Source organism: Bidens hawaiensis, unplaced genomic scaffold, assembly GCF_021521415.1.
Source record: "Bidens hawaiensis isolate Kalapana, Puna unplaced genomic scaffold, B.hawaiensis_p1.1 tig00015054_1, whole genome shotgun sequence".
NCBI lineage: Eukaryota > Viridiplantae > Streptophyta > Magnoliopsida > Asterales > Asteraceae > Bidens > Bidens hawaiensis.
Window position 1 is genome coordinate 196,490 of NW_027492335.1, and position 23,358 is coordinate 219,847.

The 23,358-nt window shown below is 35.5% G+C and overlaps 3 protein-coding genes across 3 annotated transcripts; 1 reads left to right on the forward strand and 2 right to left on the reverse strand.

Annotated features, from left to right (window-relative positions):
- The first annotated feature begins 964 nt into the window (after positions 1–964).
- On the forward strand, positions 965–4,877 carry LOC143548320 (calmodulin-binding protein 60 A-like). Its single transcript, XM_077039523.1, has 7 exons — positions 965–1,096; positions 1,314–1,392; positions 1,475–1,527; positions 1,780–2,270; positions 2,730–2,890; positions 3,103–3,309; positions 4,110–4,877. The coding sequence occupies exons 1-7, from the start codon at positions 990–992 to the stop codon at positions 4,647–4,649; spliced, it is 1,638 nt and encodes a 545-aa protein (XP_076895638.1). The 5' UTR covers positions 965–989; the 3' UTR covers positions 4,650–4,877.
- A 5,628-nt stretch (positions 4,878–10,505) lies between these two features.
- Positions 10,506–11,018, reverse strand: LOC143548333 (uncharacterized). Its single transcript, XM_077039531.1, has one exon. It carries the CDS (start codon positions 11,016–11,018, stop codon positions 10,506–10,508), a length of 513 nt encoding a protein of 170 aa, XP_076895646.1.
- Positions 11,019–13,834: 2,816 nt separating this feature from the next.
- Positions 13,835–15,848, reverse strand: LOC143548321 (calmodulin-binding protein 60 A-like). Its single transcript, XM_077039524.1, has 4 exons — positions 15,779–15,848; positions 14,659–14,699; positions 14,124–14,581; positions 13,835–14,046 (listed from the first exon to the last, which is right to left on the reverse strand). The coding sequence occupies exons 1-4, from the start codon at positions 15,836–15,838 to the stop codon at positions 13,868–13,870; spliced, it is 738 nt and encodes a 245-aa protein (XP_076895639.1). The 5' UTR covers positions 15,839–15,848; the 3' UTR covers positions 13,835–13,867.
- Positions 15,849–23,358: the final 7,510 nt, after the last annotated feature.

The window sequence follows — 23,358 nt, forward strand, 5'->3', positions numbered from 1 at the left end:
CGTGCCAAACAATGACTTAATTTTTCATGACCTTGAATATTATGTAAGTCGTAAACTAATATTCAAAAACCTGAAACAGTGATATCAAAAATGTCTTTTGAGGGTCTAGAAAGGCCATCTTAATTAACGAGTATAGATTAGCTCAACTTCTTGCTCTTTATTCTAACATGTCGGTGTAATAGGTACTCCTGTCTTTTGCAGGTCGAGAGTTTAAGTTCTACGGTAGATGGGTTATGTTGATTCAAAATTAGATTTTTTTTAACAGTTCAAAATTATGAATGCTAGCTGTTAAATGATAATAATAATAATAATAATAACAATAACGATAACAACAACAACAACAAATTAGATGGTAACTAAATAAACTATATGCGTGAAGATTGACACGCAGTTCATTTTCGACAACAAGCCGATAAAGATTAACAAAGTGTTAAGAGATATAAAGGTGTTAGAGATTTTTATGGATTAAAAATGTGATGAATTGTATGAATCTTGATTGAATATGTGGAAATCGTTGTTTTATAGTTTGTTTCTGTTTTTTTGGTCCCTGCATTTGCTACTGTCTCGATAGGAAGGGTTTTTTGTTTTTGTTTCATGAATGTTGCTATTAAAAAAAACAAAAACAACTATGTAAGCATTTAATGGTAACAAGGAGAATAGGAATATTTAGCCCATACTTAAAAGATTTATTATGTACTCGAGTATTTTAGTATAGGGACCAACTTTTGGCAGATCCCGTACTTTGTCCTTGCGAATGTAGCCCTTAAACTAATTTGTATTTTCTCAATAAATTATCAGAAACAGCTTCGGTAGTTTTGTCTTGTAATCTGACACCGCATGTTGGTCGTGTTTGGTTGATACTGTTCATCCTCACCGATTCATTCTTTTTTATCATTTCTTCAAACTCATCATCTTCCACCTGTAAATATATAATACTTCCACCATTCAAAACCCTACCCACAACGCCGGTGGTGGTGGTGGTTCTAATCATGTCACAGAAGCGGCAAAAGCACGATGACACCACGCCGGAGGAACATCAACAACAAGAACATGAACATGAACATGAACAAGATCGAAAACGCCCTTCTTTTAGAAGGTAAGTCTGACAAAAACCCTAGATTTGATTGAATATGTTTTGAATATGTTTTTGTTGATAGATGCTTAATTGTGGACTCTAGGAGATTACAAACAAACAAACAAACAAAAGTACTATAAAAACTAACATGTGATATATGAATCAAAACAGTAGCAAAACAAAAGGTACTGAAAATAATAATACAGTATATGTTTTCTTTCTTGATATATGTTTACAGTGCTGTGCTGGAGGTGATGAAGTTTTGTACCATTCACAAGTATGTTGAGCCGGTCTTGGAGCCATTGATCCGACGAGTGGTACGTAAAAATGTCTTGTGTGTTAAATTTTAGTTTATGTAAATCTTCTATTTGGTTATTTTATGATTGTGTTGGTGTGCAGGTGAGAGAGGAAGTTGAGGTGGCACTCCAAAAGCATATAGCTAAAATGAAGTGGTAAGGTGTATGATTTGATTCATTTCGGCCCATTTTATCTCTAACGAGTCAATCAAGCTAAATCATAAAATTAGCTTAAAGGAAAACGGATCATAATTCATAAGTATCCATAGTGCATATTTACATGTGAATGTTATTGTATCCTTTTATTTATAGATAATCATGCTCAACACAAATTATTTTGTAAAAAAGTTCAAATGTTTACATGACCCGATCCATAATATTTAGGATTAACCCGTGTTGCTCACACAGGGATAATGACGATGAGAAAGAATCAACTCTACCAAGGAAGTTAAAGTTAGAGTTCTTAACTGCATTATCTCTTCCGGTTTTCACTGGGACCCGCATTGAAGGAGAAGATTGCAATATTCTAAAAGTAGCATTAATCGATTCCCACACGGGGAAAACAATTTCAATCGGGATTGAATCATCATCAAAGGTGGAGATAGTGGTTCTTGAGGGGGATTTTGGTGATGACATTGGTGACAATTGGACACTTGAAGAGTTTAATGCTAATATTGTTAAAGAAAGGCGTGGAAAAAAACCTCTTATTAGTGGAAACTCAATTTTAAATTTAAAAGACGGTGTAGGTCTAGTGGGTGATCTTTGTTTTACAGACAACTCAAGCTGGACGAGGAGCCGTAAGTTCAGATTGGGGGCTCGGGTTTTGGATAATGTTGATGGAGTTAGAGTGAGGGAAGCAAAGACGGAGTCGTTTGTTGTTAGAGATCACCGTGGGGAATGTAAGTGCGTTTTATATTATATAGAGATCAATTTTGGCCCATTTAGTTAAAGAGTCGATTTGGGTTGTCTTTTATCTCAAACGGTCAAATCAGGAAAATAAAAAAGATAGCTAAAACTGGAACGGGCCACATGGGTTGAAAGTTCATCAAAGTCTATTTTTACTCCTATGTTGTTTTATATGAAGAATTAGAATACTATTGTAGTTGTAATACTGTTTTCTTAATAGCACATATAACATTTTTCAATATGAACTTTTGAACCCAACCCGGCCCGTGTCTAAAGTCTTAATCACCCATCTTTCCATCTCTAGCGTTTAACATTTTGGTAAAACAAGAGGTTTATGTCATTTTCTGCAAGTGTACTACTTTGAACAATCAGAATGAGAATTATATACCTTAATTGACCTTATGTAACCATTTTTAATAAAAATTTAATATACGATTTTTATTGTTTTTTAGTGTACAAGAAACACCACCCCCCTTATCTGTGTGATGAAGTATGGAGACTCGAAAAGATCAGCAAGGATGGAGCGTTTCATAAGCGGTTAAACAAAGAAAATGTCAAAACCGTGAAAGATTTGTTAGTTCTTTTCTTCCTAGATCCTACAATGCTTCGACATGTAAGATTTATTTTACTATTTTGCTCATCAAGAGTTCTAATGATGATTAAAATTAGATATGGCATTTTTGACCCGTTTACTTGTGAACGGGTTGGTTTAATTCAATTAAAATTAGATATGACAATTATTGTAATTATCTAATGCAAATACTAATTCAAGATTATTTACCAGTTACCACCTATACCTTTTTGACCAATTTATGCACGCTGCAGATTCTGGGCCCTGCTATGTCTACTAAAATGTGGGAAGTTGTTGTGGAGCATGCTATGAGATGTGTGATCGATGACAACAAATTGTATTTGTATTGTCCTCAATCCCAGAAAAAAGATGGTGTTGTATTTAATGTTGTGGGACAAGTTCTTGGAGTTCTTGCAGATTGCAAGTATGTTGTTGCAGATAATCTCTCGGACACTGAAAAGGTTAGCTTGTTAGTAGTTAAATTCATAATTAGCTAATAAACTGAGAGAAAAGTGTATTTGACCCCTTCTCTTTTGAACGGGTCAATTTGAGTCATGTTGTATCTCTGGGGTCAAACTGGTAAAACAGCTAAAAGGAAAATGGAATGGTTCAAGCGTGTAAAAGGAAAAGGGAACGGGTAGGGGTGTAAACGAGCCAATCCACTTGTGAACTACTCGAGATCAGCTTGCTAAAAGCTTGAATTGAGCCCGAGCCTAAAGGTAAGATCGTTATGAAACTAGCACGGGCCCAAGCTTCAGTCATTAAGCTCGAGTATGCTCGCAAGCCTAAATGTGCTCTATTATTTATATAAATTTAATTTAATATATTGAATATTTATTTCCATAATAAAATTAAACGAGTTGAGCTTTAGGGATAGAGATCGAAACGAGCCTAGCCCGAACTTAAACAAACTTGGGCTCTGCTCGTTTACTCCGCTTGATGGGTCAAACGGGTGAAAGGAAGAGTGAACAGGTCAAGTGGGTCGAAAGCCCAAACTGTAGTTTTAATTTGTAAAATCTTGGAATAGTTATATATAAATAACTATCAACTAAGGTTTAGATTATGATTATGAATATTATTTTATGTAATTTTTTCTATAAAGGCAATTTAATGCAAAGGAAAAATATAAAATGATCACTATGGTTGGCTTGCGACCCGATTGATAAACATTTTATTTTACATGTTTGGCCCGCTAATAAGTAAACGGGCCGGGCTTATATTTCAAACAAATCACTGACTCTACTCTAAATTCCATATCTAGGCAGAAGCCCACAAATTGGTATTACATGCATTTCAAAACTTGGACAAAGTTCTTCCCTATGACGATGAAGCTTCGTTTAAAAACAGTATTTGTTCTTTCACCAAAGATCTTTACCCGTTACACACCCAAACGATGAACCAAACCCCCGAAGGCAATACTACCCCGGTTCCAAAGGGGCGGTTTGATTACCCACAAATGAACCCTCCATCCCCAGATATCATCAGGCCTGGCTTGGGTGAGTATGGCCCGGACCACATGGACCCCATTGATGTGAGATTTGATCAACCAATGGACTTTGAATGCCGTGTGGATAATACCTTAATTTGTGACCCGAGTTCATCTATGCATCTGCAGTATCTGGGTGGTGATGGTTCACCCGGTGAACTGCAATGTGCATTTGACCGGTTTTTGTTTCCTTGTTCGGCTATGGTCAAAGCTCAGAGGAGATGGAAGATCGTGTCGAGTGTTGTGAAATGGTTCTCGCTTATGTTAGCGATACGAAAAGGGGATGTGTCATCAAATGACCATATGCGGTTATAGAGAAACATAAGTTCAGTTTCAGGATTCGGGTGTATATAAGCATAAACCGGTCCACTGGTCAATGATTTGGAACACATGAAACGGTTTTAGGTTGTTTGTTGAAGACCTTGGTCAAACTCTAGCTAATCATCACCCTAAACGAGTCAAAGCCGAAAAAACTTGGTGTCGTGAGCTGATAAAGGTTTTCATGTTCATAGTGGGAAAAGTTGTTTTTATGGCTTTTACTTTTAGTTTATGTAGCAATTGTTACTTTAAAAATTGAAACTGCATGGTTCGGGATTGTTATAGTCGAATTATTATATCATTGGTTGTTTTGTTGGATCTTTTTTCAGGATTGTTAAGTTTCTTGTTATCAACTTCATCTAATAGATCGCCATACACTGGGTCTTTAGGTCGATGTCATATGTTATAGAGTGAACTACATCCTTTTCGATCGCCACGCTACGCCCACTTTTGGGTTTAGGCTTCAAATTGATTTCATTGGATTCGAGCTCTAGTCTATTTTTTGTGTGGGTTTGATTCATATAAAGAGAAAACAAAGCTTGAAATTAAGGTTTTACATAAATCTTGGTGGCAGGAGATGGTGGATTGAGAAAGGGGTTTGGTGATTAATATTGTTTCTTTCTAGCGAGTAAAAAGATCATTTTTTTTAAATTATAATAATAAATTGTATGAATATCCATATTACTAAGGGATCTAAAAGAATGACAATTAAGTGAAAAGGTACTACACCTCTAATTTCTTAAGACCTTAAAAAATTATAATATCAAAGGGAAGTCTTTTTTATTTGAATTATAATCTGACTTACATCGTGGAACAATATATATAGGAGCCAAAACTAGAATCCTAATAAAATACATCATGCACCAATCCTTACCTTCTAAACAATAGAAAATAATAATAAAATATAAAAGATAAAGATAGATTTAAAAATTAAAAAATCAATACTCCCCCTCAAGTTGGACTGTGAAGATCACGAGCACCCAACTTGTCAAGTAAAAATCGTAACTGTTGTGCACCCAACGGTTTAGTGAACAAATCAGCTCTCTGTTGTTTTGTATCAATATGTACGGGTAATATTTCTTTTGACTCCACTCTCTCTTTGACAAAGTAACAATCCATCTCAACATGCTTCGTACGCTCGTGAAAAACAGGATGATTAGCGATGTGCTTAGCTGCTAAATTATCACAATACAAAGGCGTTGCATATGTGTATAGAACTTGAAAATCATTTAACAACCACCTTACCTATAATACTTCACTCACTGCAGTACCCATCGCTCGGTATTCTGCCTCAGTCGAAGATCTTGAAAAAATAGACTGTTTCTTGGTTTTCCATGACACCGGAGCCCCTCCTAATAATAACAGATAACCTGTTCGTGAGCGACGAGTAATAGGGCATCCTAACCAATCTGCATCACAATAAGCAACGAGTCCCAAGTCTCCTTGTTTGGGTAGAAAAATGCCTTGCCCTGGAGTAGCCTTTAAGTACCGAAGAATACGATTAGCAGCCTCCAAATGTTCTTCACGAGGATCTGAAACAAATTGACTTAGAATATTAACTGAATATGCTATGTACGGTCTCGTTGCCTGCAAATATAACAATCTTCCTATTAGTTGACGATATTGAGAGGCATCAGTTTTATTACTCTCATTGCAATGATCGAGTTTTAAGTTTTGTTCCAATGGAAACGGACTAGGGCGATAACCTAGTTGTCCACTATCTTCAAGAATATCAAGTGTGTATTTTCGTTGACTTAACACCATTCCATCAGATGACCGCGCCACTTCTATTCCCAAGAAATACTTCAAAAGACCCAAATCCTTAATACTGAACTGGTCATTTAAATAAACTTTAGTTAATTTAATCTTCTCAATATCATTTCCTGCAATAATGACGTCGTCCATATAAATCAAGACGGCAGCAAAAGATTGTTCTGAAACGGATAGAAATAATGAATGATCGGCCTTTGATAGGACATAACCAAACTTAACCAGAGATGTGGTGAACTTATGATACCAATTTCTAGAAGTTTGTTTTAATCCATAAATAGACTTGCGCAACCGACACACTTTGTTCTCCTTTTTGTTGGAAAAACCTTGAGGAATTCTCATGTATACTTCTTCCTCCAAATCTCCATGCAAAAATGCATTGTTCACATCAAGTTGATGTACCACCCAGTCTCGTTTTACAGCAACCGTAAGAAGAACTCATACTGTAACAAGTTTTGCGACTGGTGCAAACGTTTCATGGAAATCAATCCCCTCCATTTGGGTGAAACCCTTTGCCACCAACCGAGCCTTGTATCTTTCGATTTCTCCATTTGGCTTATATTTGATCTTATAAACCCACTTGGAATCTATGACATGTTTCCCTTCTGGTAGAGTTTCTAAGGTCCATGTCTTATTTGCCTCAAGAGCTTCTATTTCTCGTTTCATCGATTCAACCCAGTTTTTATCCTATATAGCTTGATGAAAAAACTTAGGCTCATCATTACGCGTTATGGCCGATAAAAAAGCTTTATGAGAATTAGAAAATTTATCATAAGACAAATAATTAGAAAGAGGATGTACCGTGGAAGAAGATTGATTGTTTGTGGGGTGTGAATGGTCAATGGACGGTGGCAACTTTATGTCGAAACCTTCAAACCATTTTGGATGAGATATATTTCTTTTCCCTCTTGTGTGACTAATAGACTCAATATCAGTCAAATTTGAGTCTTCCTCGGTCAATTGTTGTGATTCTGAATTGTGTCTATTAAGAATTTGTTCTGGGCCATGGGAATTGGATTGTTGTTCTGGGCCCTGTATATCATCCTCATTTTGTGACCCATGTAACTCTGTTTCTTGAACTAGTCCTTGCTCAACAAAACTTGTTTCTGGCCCATGAACAGTTGGGTTTATTTCTGGGCCCTTTTGACTAGCCATATCACCATGATCATTATTAACCACTTCGTCACTTTTTTCTTCAGTGGGTTTATTGACAAAAAATTACCAATATTCCTCATCAATAGGTGGTGGCTCAAACATTTGTGGGTCACTTGCTTTTGACTTAATTACCTCGAAAGGAAATTGATCTTCCACGAAACGAATGTCACGGGATATGACAAGCTTCCCATGTTCAATATCATAAATTTTATATCCTTTTGTACCTTGAGGATAACCTACGAAAACCCCGGGTCTCCCCCTGATTTGGAACTTATCTCCTCCTATCTCTGTGCTCTGATAATAAACCAATCACCCTAAAACTTTCAAATTTTTGTAATCGGCTTGTTTCCCGAAGACCACTTCATATGGCGTTTTGTTCTTGACAGCTTTTGTCGGTAAACAGTTTATGATATATGTGACGGCTTGAATACATTCACCCCAAAATTTCTTGGCAAACTTCCTTGAAACATAATCGAACGGGCTGTTTCCAGAAGATGTCGGTGTTTCCGCTCAACGACCCCGTTGGGGTGTGTGCGGACATGTGGTTTCCAATAAAATTCCTTCTTGGGAGTAAAAATCCATCATTCGGTTCGAGATGAACTCACCACCATTATCACAACGTATTCTTTTGATTCTTTTTCCAAATTGTGTTAGAACCATTTTTTGAAAATTTATCAAACACTCACTTGCGTCACTTTTGTGTTTAATGAGGTAGGTCCACACCGCCCTACTAAAATCATCAACAATGGTTAAAAAGAAGCTTGCATGTGAAGTAGACGGTTTACGATATTTTCCCCAAGTGTCACGGTGAATTAAGTCAAAGCAAGCATTACTTTTAATATGGCTTTTCGGGGATTTCAAACGAGTAAACTTAGCTTTATTGCAAGTGTCACAAGAATCGTTTTTATAACTTAAACAATTATTCTTAAAAATACCAATTCAACAAAATTTTTCGTATGAAGCAGACCCAATCTTTTGTGCCAAATCTCTGCATCTGTCTTTGACATCATAGCCTTCCTTTCTCTAACCACCATGCCCATACGATAAAGACCATTCACACGTCTACCCACTCCAATCATCTTTTTCGAATGTAAGGCCTGCATGCAACAAAAATCAGGAAAGAAGCTCACGACACATCGAAGATCGGTGGCTAATCTACCAACCGAAAGTAAGTTACAATTAAAATCGGGTATATGTAAAACTCTTGTGATTTTTGTTTGATTAGTCAGCATGCTTTCACACGTGGCTTTAACAAAAATATTTCCCCCGTTAGGAATCATGACGGGTGATTCATTCGTACATTCGACATGATTTTCGAGTAGGTTTAACGTGTGGACTATGTGCTCCGTTGATCCGGAGTCTATAATCCACTCGTCTTGTTGCAACTTACCTGCCATAGCCATGTTCACCATAGGTTTATAATCACCTTGCGGATCTCCTTTGGCATCTGTGAAGTGTTTGAGTAAAGTCTGATATTGTTTCTCATTTAGACCTCCAACTGTTGTGCTTTGGTCTGTGTTAGGGGTGGCAATCTTGACCCAAACCATTTCAAATAGGTCAATTTGAGTTATTTTAAAAATCATATAGGTTGGTTTGGGTCATAGATTTTAATAAGATGGGTCAAAATGGGTTACTTAAAATTCCACCTTCCTATTTTCAGGTCAAAATGGGTCGACAAATTTATATAAATGGGTCCATTTGGGTTAGTGTCTTAAGGAAATGTGGCAAGCTCGGGTTGAAACGGGTTTTGGATTGGAACGAGTTCAGTTTGGGTTCCGAGCCAACATGAGTTTTTGCACTGGACGAGTTGGGTTTCGGTATCGTTTGTTTCTTTTTGGTCAGTTTCGAAGCACTGGAAGGGTTGGGTTTCGATTTCTTTTGTTTGTTTTTGGTCAGTTTCAGATTCGTTTTCGACTTTTTGTTTTGTTGTTTTCTGTTTTTCAGTTTCATTTCTGTTAGTTTCAGTTTTTAGTTTCGTTTAGATCGATTTTTTCGGTTTCGATTAATTCGGTTCGTTTTTGGTTTATGTTTCGTTTCCGTCGGCTTTCAATTTCAGCTCATTTCTCGGTTTTTTTTTTTTTTTTTTTTTTTAAGAACGAGGACAACGGCGCAAACGTTTTAGTTTTTTTACATTTTTCGTTTTTGATTTATATTTTGAGTTATGATTTGTTTATTAATTTAATAAAAAAATCATAACTCAAAATATAAATCAAAAACGAAAAATGTAAAAAAACTAAAACGTTTGCGCCTTTAGCCTCGTTCTTAAAAAAAAAAAAACGATCCGAACCGTTTTGACCCGTTCCAACCTTGACCCATTTCTACCCGGACCCGTTCTGACCCAAACCTTTTGACCCTAACCCGTTCCGACCCTAACCAAAACAACCCTTTTTTAGTTGACCCATTCCGATCCTAACCCGTTCCAACCCATGACCCGTTTCGACCCAACCCAACCCATTTGCCACCCCTAGTATGTGTCAACACATCCGACCTTAGATTTCCCTTTTTCTCTTTTCGTTTTACCTGGCCACCAGTCAGGATAACCAATCCTCTTGAAACAGGCGTCCTTATTATGTCCAGTTTCCCACAATGGGTGCAAAAATCCGCTTCATTATTGCGTTTAGCATCTTTCATCCCTCCTTTGTACTTCTGTTGATTGAGAAAACTATCCCGTTTGCCCTGTGATCCTCCGATCTGAAAAGCAACAGGCTCATTATGTGGTCGTTTGGCGGAAGCAATAGACCTTTGTTGTTCATCTTCCGAGGCTAAACGGTAAGCCTCTCCAAGCGTCGGACCTGGTTTCATGGACAAAAGATGAGTCCTTATTGTGGCAAAATCAGCATCAAGGTCCATTAGGAACTCGAACAGTTGCTCCTTCTCCTTAAATTCCCTCATCTTTCTTCCAATATTGCAAGAACAGTTACCGCAATCTCAACGTGGTGGCAGTAAGACCGTTTGAATTTCATCCCACAGAGAACGCAGCTTCGTGTAGTATGTGGAAATTGACGATCCATCTTGTCGGATCAGCGTGAGATCCTGCTTCAACTCATATGCACATGGTGCACTTTCTTTACCGAATCGTTCCCTTAGATCAGACCATATTTCGAGGGATGAGGTAGCGTATTTCACACTGCCTCGAATTTCCTTTTCCATGGCGGTAGTTAACCATCCCTTGATCATCGCATAACATCGTAGCCAAGGCATGTACATATCCTTACTTTGATCCGGCTTCGGGATGGAACCATCGACGAAACCCATTTTATTTTTGGCAAACAAAAAATTCGTCATCTCTTGACACCAATCGCTGTAATTAGAATCGTTAAGGGGATCATTGGCCTGCATCTGTCTGGGATAGTCGGAAGCATGGATGTAGTATGGTGAGCTTGGATCGATGGTTCTCTCGCCGTTCTTGTTTCCAGCAAGACTATCTTCATCTCCAGCCATGATTCTTCGTTATGAGCAATTAGGGTTTATTATGTTAACCCCTACTCTGATACCATAAAAAATTTTTAATATCAGAGGGAAGTCTTTCTTATTTGAATTATAATCTAACTTACATCGTGGAACAATATATATAGGAGCCAAAACTAGAATCCTAATCAAATACATCATGCACCTATCCTTATCTTCTAAACAATATAAAATAATAATAAAATATAAAATATAAAGATAGATTTAAAAATTAAAAAACCAATAGACCTATGGACAAATTTCAAGCTATCACATAGACGATGTGTTTTAACACTAAAGTTAAGACTGATAGGCATCTCACGACCAAAAGTGTGAGTAAAGAGTACTGGCTATAGCCGTATTTCTCTTGAGCTAGAACGAAAGGTAATAAAAGTGGAAATTTCAGAAAAACATTTATCTGTGTTATTGTTCTTCGGTCTTTGGATGCTAGAGAATTTTTCACAGGACCAAGTCACCGAAATTAATCAAATTTTATCGTAATATACTTAGGATCAACAAGCTATTAAAAGATGGCAAATCTTCCACGAATTCAAAGTGAAGAAGACTTTGGGGCAATTTTCTGAGATGATATTAAGTCAAATCTTTGTAAATAACAACAAAGAAAAGAAAAACTATAAGCATAGCATGTGATCATCGAATCATGGTCAAAGTAATGATATCATGGGACTAATAACAGCTAAGAACATGTATGCACAAAAACATGCTCAAGAGCCGGTTGGGACTTGGGTCTTTGAATCATCTGCTTGGGTTGGGCTTTAACTGTTAGGCCAGCCTACTGAGTTTCTTCGTGGGCTGCTTGTGTATGGGCTGGGATGTTTTGTTATTGATAAGACATTAAGGCCCATGTTAGAGCTGAAAGTAACCCACAAATGATTGTGTTTAATTAGATGCACATCTTGATTAGAAGTTGCATTACCCTTTACTAACAAGTTGAGACAGGAGCTTAAACAATAATATTGGTTAGGTTACAAATGAAATGATGATTTACTTCTGGCTGTATTTAACTTTGGGTTTATAAAATCATGGGTATTTATTTATCTATTTTTCGTGTTCACTGTTATGTTACTGCCAAGCATTATGAACCGATTTTCCTTCATCTTGACTTGAATTTGATAATATTTCAAAGCCGTTTTAATTTGTACAATAGAATATGAAAGCCTCAAAAACTTAAATTTCGACAGCAGTCTAAATTCAGTCAAAATGACATGTTTTTGTTTATATTAAAACTAAAAGAAATTAATAATGTCTTACAAAGACACAAGATATATATGTGTTCACCGAACCGTGATGAACAATAACTCTCACTTGGCATCCAAATTAAGTATTCAAACACAACATGAACCTTTACTTTAGAACTAATTGAAACTTCTATACATGCCCCAAACCCTTTCTAACCTGATACCTCATTCGACCGGATCATTCATGGTAGGTATAGGGGTCCCTTGAGCAAACTCTAGGACTAAACAATAAAGGTTAAATAATAATTTTCTATATATATCACACTTAACGGGAAACAAACAAACACACCTTATCTATACCTTTCTATATGTATAGTGGTATGTCTATTTTAAAACCAATACTATGTTAAGGAATGCAAGGAAGATAATCAAATTAGTGGGAGAGAGAACATGTGGTAGTTACATAATGTCTTATGTATCACACTCAAAACACAAGGTACAAGTGTATTGTACGACGTTCACAATACTCACAATATTATTGGTTTCAGAACCAATAATATTTTGACAAACGCGAGAACTCCATAATGCATTTGCACCTATTGCTTTGAATGTGACACAGTTATGTAGCCGCTAGCGTTTCTCTCCCACTACTTCTGATCATCTTTTATGCACCAAACGCAAGTGCACTATGCGATTCTCACGGTTTCGAGCATACTAAAACGAACGTGGGTATTCAAACTCATGGAAATCTACCATCATCGTGCACTATGACAATCTTTGTTTCTTGCGAGCATGAGAACCATTGAAACTTCTGTTCGGCAAGATTATGGTGAATCTTACAACCCAGAAGAACAACTTCCACAATCTTTTACAGGACCGGTTTTCCACTTGTTCAAGTCGTGTGGAAGTACAAAGACCCTTGTACTCGCGATAAACCTCATCATAAGATTCAGGTATTAATTGTGGGTACGAATCTTGTTCATTATGAAGCAGGGTTTTTTCAAGGAAACGATTGCAACGTGCATCGAGTTGGCCCTTAGTAAAGCGATTTACATCCTTCCAGTTCTTAAATGCAGAAATTACCAACTCCTTGGCAAATTCCTGCTACCACATATACACTATAAAATTAGAGGTGGTAATATGATAAAGAAAGCATAAAAAGGCGCTTTTATGAATGATTAGAGTGTCAATTATTAGTTAATAACAGAATTAATAGTCTGTATTTTGAAGAAAATGATTTAGGAGATTTTATACATTTGCCAACTTTTGACCCATTTTACCTGTCAGAAATAAAACACTCTTCATAACTAAATAGGCCAACTCTAATTAAAAAAAAAAAAAAAGATATTGTAATGTGATTCTAGTGTTTGGATGAGAAGCAATGCCTTTTGGGTCTCTTGGAGTGTATGTTTGGAAAGAAATGAGTCCCCATGGTACAATCCCAAAACATCACCCGAGACATTGAAAACAGCCTCAGTTTTTTGGTCAACACTAGAACGGTACGTGAGTATAGCTTCACATTTTCGAGCATGATCCACAGTTTCCTCAAAGTTTTTTGCTTTTGTGCACGCTCCACCATAAAATATCTAGAAATTCCAAGTTTAATGGACGGGGGCGATAGTACAGTCAGCGAAATGGAAAAAACTATAATATCAAAGTTACCTCCTCGAGACATTGACGTCGCAAAAATAGGTGCACAATAAAATCTTCAACCGTTTTGATACCTGCATTGATCAACCTTCCTTTTATAGGTCCCTGTCTGTCAATTTTATTTAATCGCCATACACCGTCATCCAGAGATGGAATGGGATGCTTCCTGTTATCTGCAAAATAATTCTCATTATGCCAAAAACTATTGATAGTTTATTTGACATCTAAATATTGATAAAGGTTTGCTCACCTTTATCACGAATATCTTTGATAAGGAAGGGCTCTGTATGTGCATCTTTAACATGAACCCCATCAAAGTTGTCCACAAACCTTGCTTGCAGCCTAAGGTTGGACATATTCATCGACGCTCTCTCACGCATAAACCAAATCTTAGGAAGGTCAACGGTACCTTCTAGAAGCCTCAGAGGAAATTTAGTCACATAAACATTCTTTTTTCCTCCATTGTGGCTAACAAGTTTGCACTCAAATTCATTTCTTCCATCCTCAGCTTCTGCTTTAATAACTACTATTTCCACTTTCCCAAAGGCTTCAGGCCCTGTATTCACTTCTTCGTTGGTTTGACTGTCTACTAAAGTCACAGTAACAGGCATGCCACCTATGCATTCTATGTGGTCCCCGGTCCACAAAGAGGAAATGTTGGTTGAGATCCTTAACTCTAAATTTCTTCTTAGTACAGAATTGTTGGACCTATTAATTAATTAGCAAGCCTGTAAATGAAAAACTCGATAATTCAACCTTTTACTGTAAACATAGAAGGCGCTCACCTGTGCGTCGCCTGATTTTTACCTTCACTTTCTTCTTTTACCTGAAAACGTTTTTCGTGAGACACTTTACACCTATAAACAAACATTATGATATGGAGCTCGGAAAACAGGCCCAACTTAAAACGGGCACAACTTGGAATACAAGTTACAGGGCCCATATGTAATGGACAGAAATGCACCGACGAGCCAGATCATGTGGCAAATGGCCTTCGGTGGCCTAACCTTCGGACCTAAATTCTGTTATCTGGAGCCCCATTTTTGTTTTAACCTATTTCCTTTTCTAATATGTAAAAACATGTGTTCACGTGTTTATCAAGTTTCATAATATTTAAAAGCTTGTTAGATTAGCATTTATATTTAACTAAAAACAAAGGTTAGTAGTAGTACGATAAAATTTAACTTACATAAGTTGCAAGTGCTGGCAAGATTGAAGAGAAAATGATTATAGAGAAATGGCTATAACATATCCGTCCAAACCTTTATTGATCCAGGTATCATATCTATACAAACGAGGGAAAGAAAGCAAAAGAAACTATCGTTGGATGGAGAAATGACTATGACACCTTTGTCAATTGTCGTTAAATCAAACTAACCACACAGAATTTCTAAAAACAAACGACAAATCAGATGTCATTGACAACATCATAGAACCCAAAAACAGGATTAACATTAGCATCAAGTATAGATCGTAATCACAACCTGAAATATGTGCCCTTGATCTAACACACAAATACGAGATTGAACAACTTGTTCGACTCTTTTTATTAATATAAAATAAAGAACACAAGTTACAATAGCACTAACCACTTAAACTCTATTTTAATAAATAAATAAATAAATAAACTCCTAGATAAACATTAAACCTTATTAATTCAAACTAATAATTATTCATAATTTTAATATAAAAGACTCAATAAATAATTCTTTGAGAATTATCTATACCCGTTTGATCTTTATCTCCTAAATTCAAGATTAATATCTTCAAAATCCACCTTTGAATTTGGGATAACACTCCTCCAGAATTATGTTCAATTTCATAAGACTCAAAAATGATATCTACTATTAAAGAATTTACCAAGTTCAAAAGTTTAGTACTAAAAATGAATGTAAATGTGCTTACAAGAATACGAATCCATTTATCGTATTTAAACCGCAGAGTAGGTGGAAAATGGCTCAACATCTCTTTCAACTCATACCTGAAAAAAGACGAATATCAATCAAACTTCGTTTTTAAACATTTATTTAAAAAAAAAAGTAGAATCTTACTCTCTATTAGCAGAGAATTTGATTTCGGTGTCATGAGCTTCAAAATTGATTTGATTGTTGTAATCATTAGACGACATTTGGAACTGGAAGCTGGGTTTTGGTTAGAAAATCTAGGGTTTGATCGCATGATTCGACAATGATACGGACAAAGTATTTGTAGAAAGTAGAAGCAGAAAGTTAGATAGTGACAGATTCGCCTTCCACGCGTCTTCCTTGTAATTGCCAAAACCGGTTTTAACTTGAAAGAGTGTGTATGGTTATGAGATGCCTGATCATCTCTTTGGTGTCTTCTTGTCATTTTATATTATTATTTAGGGATATATTATTCGTATATCTTCGGTTATTCACACACCCTACATACGATAGGAACTAGACTATACTATCGTATGGAACCCCACATTAAAGAGAGTGTGGATAGGATAGGGGTGTGTGAATAACCAATGCCTATTATTTAACTAGCTTTAAAGCCCGTATAACACACGGCATGATTCAAATAATAAATTATAAATAAAGCAAATAAGTACATACTGTATACGAAAAAATAATTACGTTTATGGTTATATCTACATTATGTGTACTGATTTTATTTATATTATAAAATGATTTTTTTTCAAAAAAAAAATAAACATAATAAAAAATAATAACAATAACGCAAGTGCATAAACGGTCCATCTATTGGAAATTTGATTCTCGGTATCATATATATATATATATATATATATATATATATATATATATATATATATATGGAAGAACTCTGCTAATGAACCAATTTCAAAAACGACTTTTCATACAATAATAGTTCTAAGCTACACCATGAAAATAATTTTTATAATTTTGAGGAGGCTTCTAGACTTTGCCATAATGATAATTGACAACACAGAAAAATAACACGTTAACTTGTTCAATTTGCTTTTGCTTCACTTAAGCATAGTTTTGTATGACATGTTTCACACACTACATTTTAATCACCATTAAAGGAAAAATCAATGCTAACACAAATGTTTCAAATTTGATAAAAGTTAGAAGCATTGATAGGCCTGGAGATAGCATGTCGAAAGTGTTCGCCGTCTTTTCTTAAATTTTAATAGTTGTGAGAAAAATAGTCAATTAGCCAAAACCCAAATCTTTTCATTATTTCCAAAAATGTCATTAAAAATAAATTCGAAACCTAAATCACGTTTAAAATTCTATTTTCAAGTCAAAACTTTGAACCCGTAACAAATTTGATGATAAATCTACCTGCATTCTCAAACTTTTAAAATACTCATATTACCCATTTTTGGCTCGAAACAAATTTTAAGCCAAATGTAATTAACTTGTACTAAACAATCTATTTACCAATTTTTGACTTGTAATAATCAAATTTAAGTTCCACAAAAAGCCTGAAACAATCATTGATAAAAAAAACCGAGAAACTGACTATGATAAATTTTATTATATATGAAAGTGAATGGTACATATTATTGCATTTTAACATATATGTAGTTTAATAAATTAACTGAAAAAATAAATGAATATATTTAAAACATATATTTATAATTTATAAAAATATTTATTTTTATAAAAATGTATAGTATATATAATAAAATAGAGTTTAAAGAAAAGTAAAAAGTAAATAATTTAATCATCTTATAGATATAATATAAATGGAGTATAAAAGGAAAGTGAATAATTATTGATATATGACATAGTTATTAGTTTGGAGGGAAAAAGTTATGAGGTCTAACCACAAACTGACACGTGTCCACAGTTATTTTACTTTATTAGAATAAGTAGATTTAAAAATACACTTTAAAAATATAGGTGCAAAACGGGTTATATAAATAATTCTTGCATTTGGTATATCGAAAAAGAGTATGTGTGATTATGAGGTATCTACTCATTGCAAAATGTCAAACCCGTAGGGAAAATTTTGGGTCTATCGCTGGTTCTAATTAAGGTAAGACGATGTAACTTCATAATTGTTTATGTTTTGTTATAATTGGTCAACATTGTGAATAAGTTGCTTATATGATTTTTCTACGTATTAACGGTTAACACCTAAATCGTTATAATTCAAAGAAGAAGTCGGGGGATCAGATCCCTTGGATTGGTTGGAAGAAGTTATAATGGTCTGGATGGGTGGACATCCATTGGTTCGGTCCAACGGAAGCAAAGACACTACAAAACAATAAGTTTATTTTCTTGTAACGTCATCTACTGAGGGTTTTACATGGGGTACATGTTTATATATAATTAAGTTTGGCAAACAGTCATGTTGGGTTAAGTAACGGGTCAAATTTGTTCGACAAAACATGTTTTAAAAATATCAATTTAATTTTTGTCAAAATGATTTCTCATCAAAATAAACTCAATCTAAAATGAATTCTTTTAAAGACGGGGGGGGGGGGGGGGGGGGGGGGGGGGTTGGGTTTAAAAAGGTAGCAGCAGCGTTGTGATAGCGTTGATGGGTGGAGCTGCCAACAATGATGAGGCAGTACCGGCAGTGGCACATGGTAGTTGTGTCGATAATGTTGATTACAATGCTGAGGTGGAAGTCTTGATATTGTTGGCAGTGACATTGGTAGCGTCAACGATTGTGGTATTGTTGATTATGGCAGGTAAATGATGGAAATAAATAATGATTGTATAATCATCAGTTTAAATTTATTTTATATTAACAACTTTTTGAAAATAACATTTCTTCAACCCTTGTGTGGGGGAATAACCTTAGTTCTAGACCCCACTAGGAATCGGGCCCGATCCTACCCGACTTGCAGGTATGAAGCAAGTTTCGGTTCCTCAAAAAGTTCGTACCTGGACCGACCCAACTAAAACTCGGCAAGCTTGATAAAAAAATCTGACCATATCCGGAACCACCCACCCGACCTATTTCTTGACTTTTGTTGATCAAAGTTAGAACCGGTTCCCACTCGATTCCGATTCCTAATACCCAATTTATATACCTCTAGCCCCTTTTTGTAACTTAAATGGATCCAATTATACGTTAGAATCAAGATTTTCTAAAATCAACCATTTTCAAAGAACGAAAAATGTATTAGTTAATTGAGATGTTACTTTTCTCTTAAATGATCGGTTATAGTTTCGTGAAAACAAAGCTTTTATTTTATTCGGTTACTAACGGTTTAATAAAATAATCATCTTAACTAGTTTCAGTTCTCACTTCTCACGTGCTCCTTCATTCCTCTAGTCTCCACTCTCCAGATGCCCTTTCTCCCCACACTCTTACCTCACACGCCAACCATCTTTTCCTCCCTATTTCTCAAACAAATAAATAAAAATATAATATTAAATTATATAATTTGCCATATCCATACTCAAAATCTCAAAAACACTTATAAACGCGTTATTATTCTTTAAGCATGTATTTTCTAACTTTACAACAATGTTAACTAACAAATACTGAAGCTGTGTGTTGCAACAATATTCTAGTTTCAGAGTTTGTATCCTTACAAGTATCACAACATACAAACATTTGCTAAATCCGTTAAAAAGATTAGACTGAGTTATAACTAGTGATGGCACTATTCGTACCAATTAAAAACAAAATAATAATAATAACAAAAAAAAAAAAATATCTTAATATACTAAATAAAATTAAATTAATTTAAATAATTTTAAGTTAGCTTTTCTAGACCCTTTACCTTCTTTTCTTGTTGTGCATAAGTGAGTCGCATCCTTTCTTTTTAATGTGAGTGTTCACATGATTCTGACTGATTATTGTATCGGTACTTCTAATGAAACGAACAGTCGTTTGTTGAAACACAAATGATAGAATGAAATTAGATGTCTAATTAAATAAGAATGTGCGTATTAGTTAGATCCATGGCACTATAACTACGCTCCGTCCATATTTTATTGTCGTTTTAACTCTAGATTATTCATAAGCTATGTTGGTATTAACCTGGACCTTTTATCTCTACCAATAGTGTTTGTCACAATCTTTGACACGTTTTACAGTTTTAATACGTATATTTTATGGCTTTTTTTAGCTCCTGACTGTTCATAAGTTAAGCTCGTTTTAAGTTGGAACTTCTTGTATCATCTATATATCACACTTAGGGACTGTTTGGTAGCTTTTAACTGTCATTAAGAGGCTACCTACAAAGTTTCTTAATAGTTAAGACTAAGTCCGAAGAGGCTTTGAACCATCCATCGCCTCCACCCATAGTTTGAACAGCTCAGCAGTTCCGACGGTTATGGTGACGTGATTGTTGGTGATTGTTTGGGCAGCGGGTGGTTACTCTATCCACCCCCTCCGCCCTTAGTTTGATAAAACAATTATCTATATATAAGTAAAAGTGATGGATGGCGCCGCAACCAGCCATTTTTTAGTTTTGGTACCATAACAAACGTAACGCTAACTGACTGAACTCTTTTGTTTTAGTTTCGGTACCGTAATGAATGTGACGAAACCGACCGAAACGTTACGCTAACCCACCTAACTCTTTTGTTTTAGTTTCGGTACCGTAATGAATGTGACGAAACCGACCGAATTTGGTGATGGCTGGCGCCGCAGCCGGCCATTTTGTTCTGTTTTTATAGTTTTGATACCATAACAAACGTAACGCTAACCGACCGAACTCTTTAGTTTTTGTTTCGGTACCGTAATGAATGTGACGGGACCGACCGAAACGTAACACTAACTGACTGAGCTCTTTTGTTTTAGTTTCGGTACGGTAATGAATGTGATGGAACCGACCGAAACGTAATGCTAACCGACCGAACTCTTTTGTTTTAGTTTCGGAACCGTAATGAATGTGGCGGAACCGACCGAATTTGCGTATACTCACCGCTTTAACACCCGAGTTTGACCAACGTCATCCCGTTGGCCCACCTCAATTTATATAAATTTGTTGTTTTACTTTTGGTACCGTAACGAATTTTTTTGTTTTTGTTATGGTACCGTAACATACATCATGGAAATCGACCAAATTCACGTAGATTCACCCACCTCAACGCCCGAAACCGACATTGCTCGGGTTTTACCAGCATCCGATTTTAATGACAGACACCACCATATTGGCCCGCATCAACATTTATATGGTTTGTGTTTTTGTGTTTGTTTTTGTTCCATCACCGTAACAAATTAATGTAACCAAAAGCGTTATGAACCAACTTTGCATAGAATCATTGCCTCAACGCCTAAGTTTGACAAACGTCTGGGTTCGATTGACCAACGCCAACCCATTGGCCCACCTCAATTTATATATATTTTTTGTTTTACTTCTGGTGTCGTAACGAACATCATGGAAATCGACCAAATTCACGTAGACTCACCCATCTAAACGCCCGGGGCCCACACTGCTCGGGTTTTACCTACACCCGATTTTACCGACTGACACCACTTTATTGGCCCGCCTCAATATTTATATTGTTTGTGTTTTTGTGTTTGTTTTTATTCCGTCATCGTAAGAAATGTAACCAAAAGCGTAATGAACATGACGGAAACCGACCAAAGTTGCATAGAATCACAGCCTCAACACACGGGACCGATAATGCTTGGGTTTTACCAACGCTCGAGTTTTACCAACCGAAATCACCCAATTGGTCTTCAATTTTTATATTTTTTTTTATTTTTGTATGTTCTGGTAGTGTAATAAGTGTTACCGAAACTGACCAAACATACGTCAAGTTAATGCCTCAACGCCCGGAAGCCGCACAACACGCGGATAAATTACTAGTTCTAAATAAAACTCAAAGTGATTCACTAATTTTTATTCTAGTTATTTAAAAAACCTGGTACATTATCTCTTCATTCCTCTCCCTACATGTGTTCATCTCTCTCTTATTGTTTCCCACGCCAACTACTTTTCCTCCTTTTTTTCTTAATAAATGAATACTATTAAATACCTCCGATATAGTTTATTATTATTTTAACGGCTAATATTTCTTCCACCTATTTAATCTAATTGTGTTACAAGTGAGACTAGAAAGCATAACCAGTTAATTGCAGGACATACATCGTTATCACTAGACCAAACTTAATATCTGAAATACAATAAAAAACGGCAATCCCCTCACACAATTTCAACATATTTCTATTTCAAGAAGTACGAAAATTAATATATCTCACGTTTATTAAAAACTAGCTTTTATCCCTCGTGTTACATAGACTTTTTTGTTTTTTTTACATTTATCGTTTCTAATAGTGTGGACATATTTTTTTGGATTTTAATTTAGTATATTATAAGGAAGTTTGTAATAACTTGGACCTATTTTGATCCATTTATGTTTGGTTATGTTCGTTTATATTTATTTTTGGATGAAACATTAAATGAATCATCTAATTCATGTGTTATATTTGTTTGTTTGTGTTCATTTAAGTGTATTTATTTATATTCGTTTGTGTTTCTTTACGTTTTTTTCATATATGTTCATTTATATTCGTTTACCTTTGTTCAATTATGTTCGTTTACGTCCGTTTATGTTCATGAATTGGTCATTTAAATTTTAAATGAACGAACATTTAACTTGGGTTTGTATCAAAGAGCACTAAGATCAAAAACTAAATCAGGCATGCTTTTATAAATTTAAGATGACATAGTATGCTAATAATCTACCACTAGTAACAGCCTTTCTAGGCCTAAAATTAATGTTGGCATGTGGTGGTATGAGTGATGAACATGAAAACGGGTCGACTTGGATAGAGTTTCAAAAATAAAAGAGGGGTAAGGGGCAGCCATATTTGAACTAGTGGCCGATTAACTGTTGTTCATTCGGCGAATTAGGAGAAATTCAACAAAGAAGGGGCAGTGGATGTTGGTGATGATGGTAGTTGATGCATGAGAGCGGAGGTTGACGATGGTGGTTGATGCATGAGAGCGGAGGTGGACGATGGTTGGTGGTAATCGGAAGTTAGCCGGTGACGGAGAGGATAGACCAGCGACGGAAAATATGTACAGGACAGAAATTAAATTAGGACTTGATGATTTAAGAGTTTCACAAATAAATAAGATGTTATAACCCGTTTAAGGGCTATCCGGGTTTTGTGAGACCCATGACCTGCGAAAATTTAGTTTGATTATGAAAAAGTTTTACAAATAAATGAAATGTTATAATTAACTCGTTTAAAGGATATTCGGGTTTGATGAGATCCATGGCCAGCGAAAATTATTGTTTGATGATGAAAGGGTTTAACAGATAAATGAGATGCTGTAACCCGTTTAAGTATTATCCGGGTTTGATAAGACCCATGGCCCGCTTATTTTTAACTTAAACGATCAAACACATCATATAGAGTATAGGTGTTAACTTAAATATAAAATGTTTAATAAAAAGGTTGATTGTGTTATGTTACCTCATTTAAGGTTTAAGTGTTTTACGATTGTTTCTATGTTTCTATTGCCGCTGGTTTTAAGCGTATGCATAGGTCGGTTTGAAGACCAAACCAACTCAATGACATTAAATTCATTGTTTTGAGTTAAAATA

What these genes read in the sequence shown, in the direction of transcription:
- LOC143548320 (XM_077039523.1), top strand. Translation starts at nt 990, where the DNA reads ATGTCACAGAAGCGGCAAAAGCACGATGACACCACGCCGGAGGAACAT. An exon ending in AAACGCCCTTCTTTTAGAAG is followed by an intron (nt 1,097 to 1,313) that starts GTAAGTCTGACA and finishes ATATGTTTACAG; the next exon opens with TGCTGTGCTGGAGGTGATGA. An exon ending in AGCCATTGATCCGACGAGTG is followed by an intron (nt 1,393 to 1,474) that starts GTACGTAAAAAT and finishes GTTGGTGTGCAG; the next exon opens with GTGAGAGAGGAAGTTGAGGT.
- LOC143548333 (XM_077039531.1), bottom strand. Translation starts at nt 11,018, where the DNA reads ATGGCTGGAGATGAAGATAGTCTTGCTGGAAACAAGAACGGCGAGAGA.
- LOC143548321 (XM_077039524.1), bottom strand. Translation starts at nt 15,838, where the DNA reads ATGTTGAGCCATTTTCCACCTACTCTGCGGTTTAAATACGATAAATGG. An exon ending in ATAAATGGATTCGTATTCTT is followed by an intron (nt 14,700 to 15,778) that starts GTAAGCACATTT and finishes AAACGTTTTCAG; the next exon opens with GTAAAAGAAGAAAGTGAAGG. An exon ending in CAAAGATATTCGTGATAAAG is followed by an intron (nt 14,047 to 14,123) that starts GTGAGCAAACCT and finishes ATTATTTTGCAG; the next exon opens with ATAACAGGAAGCATCCCATT.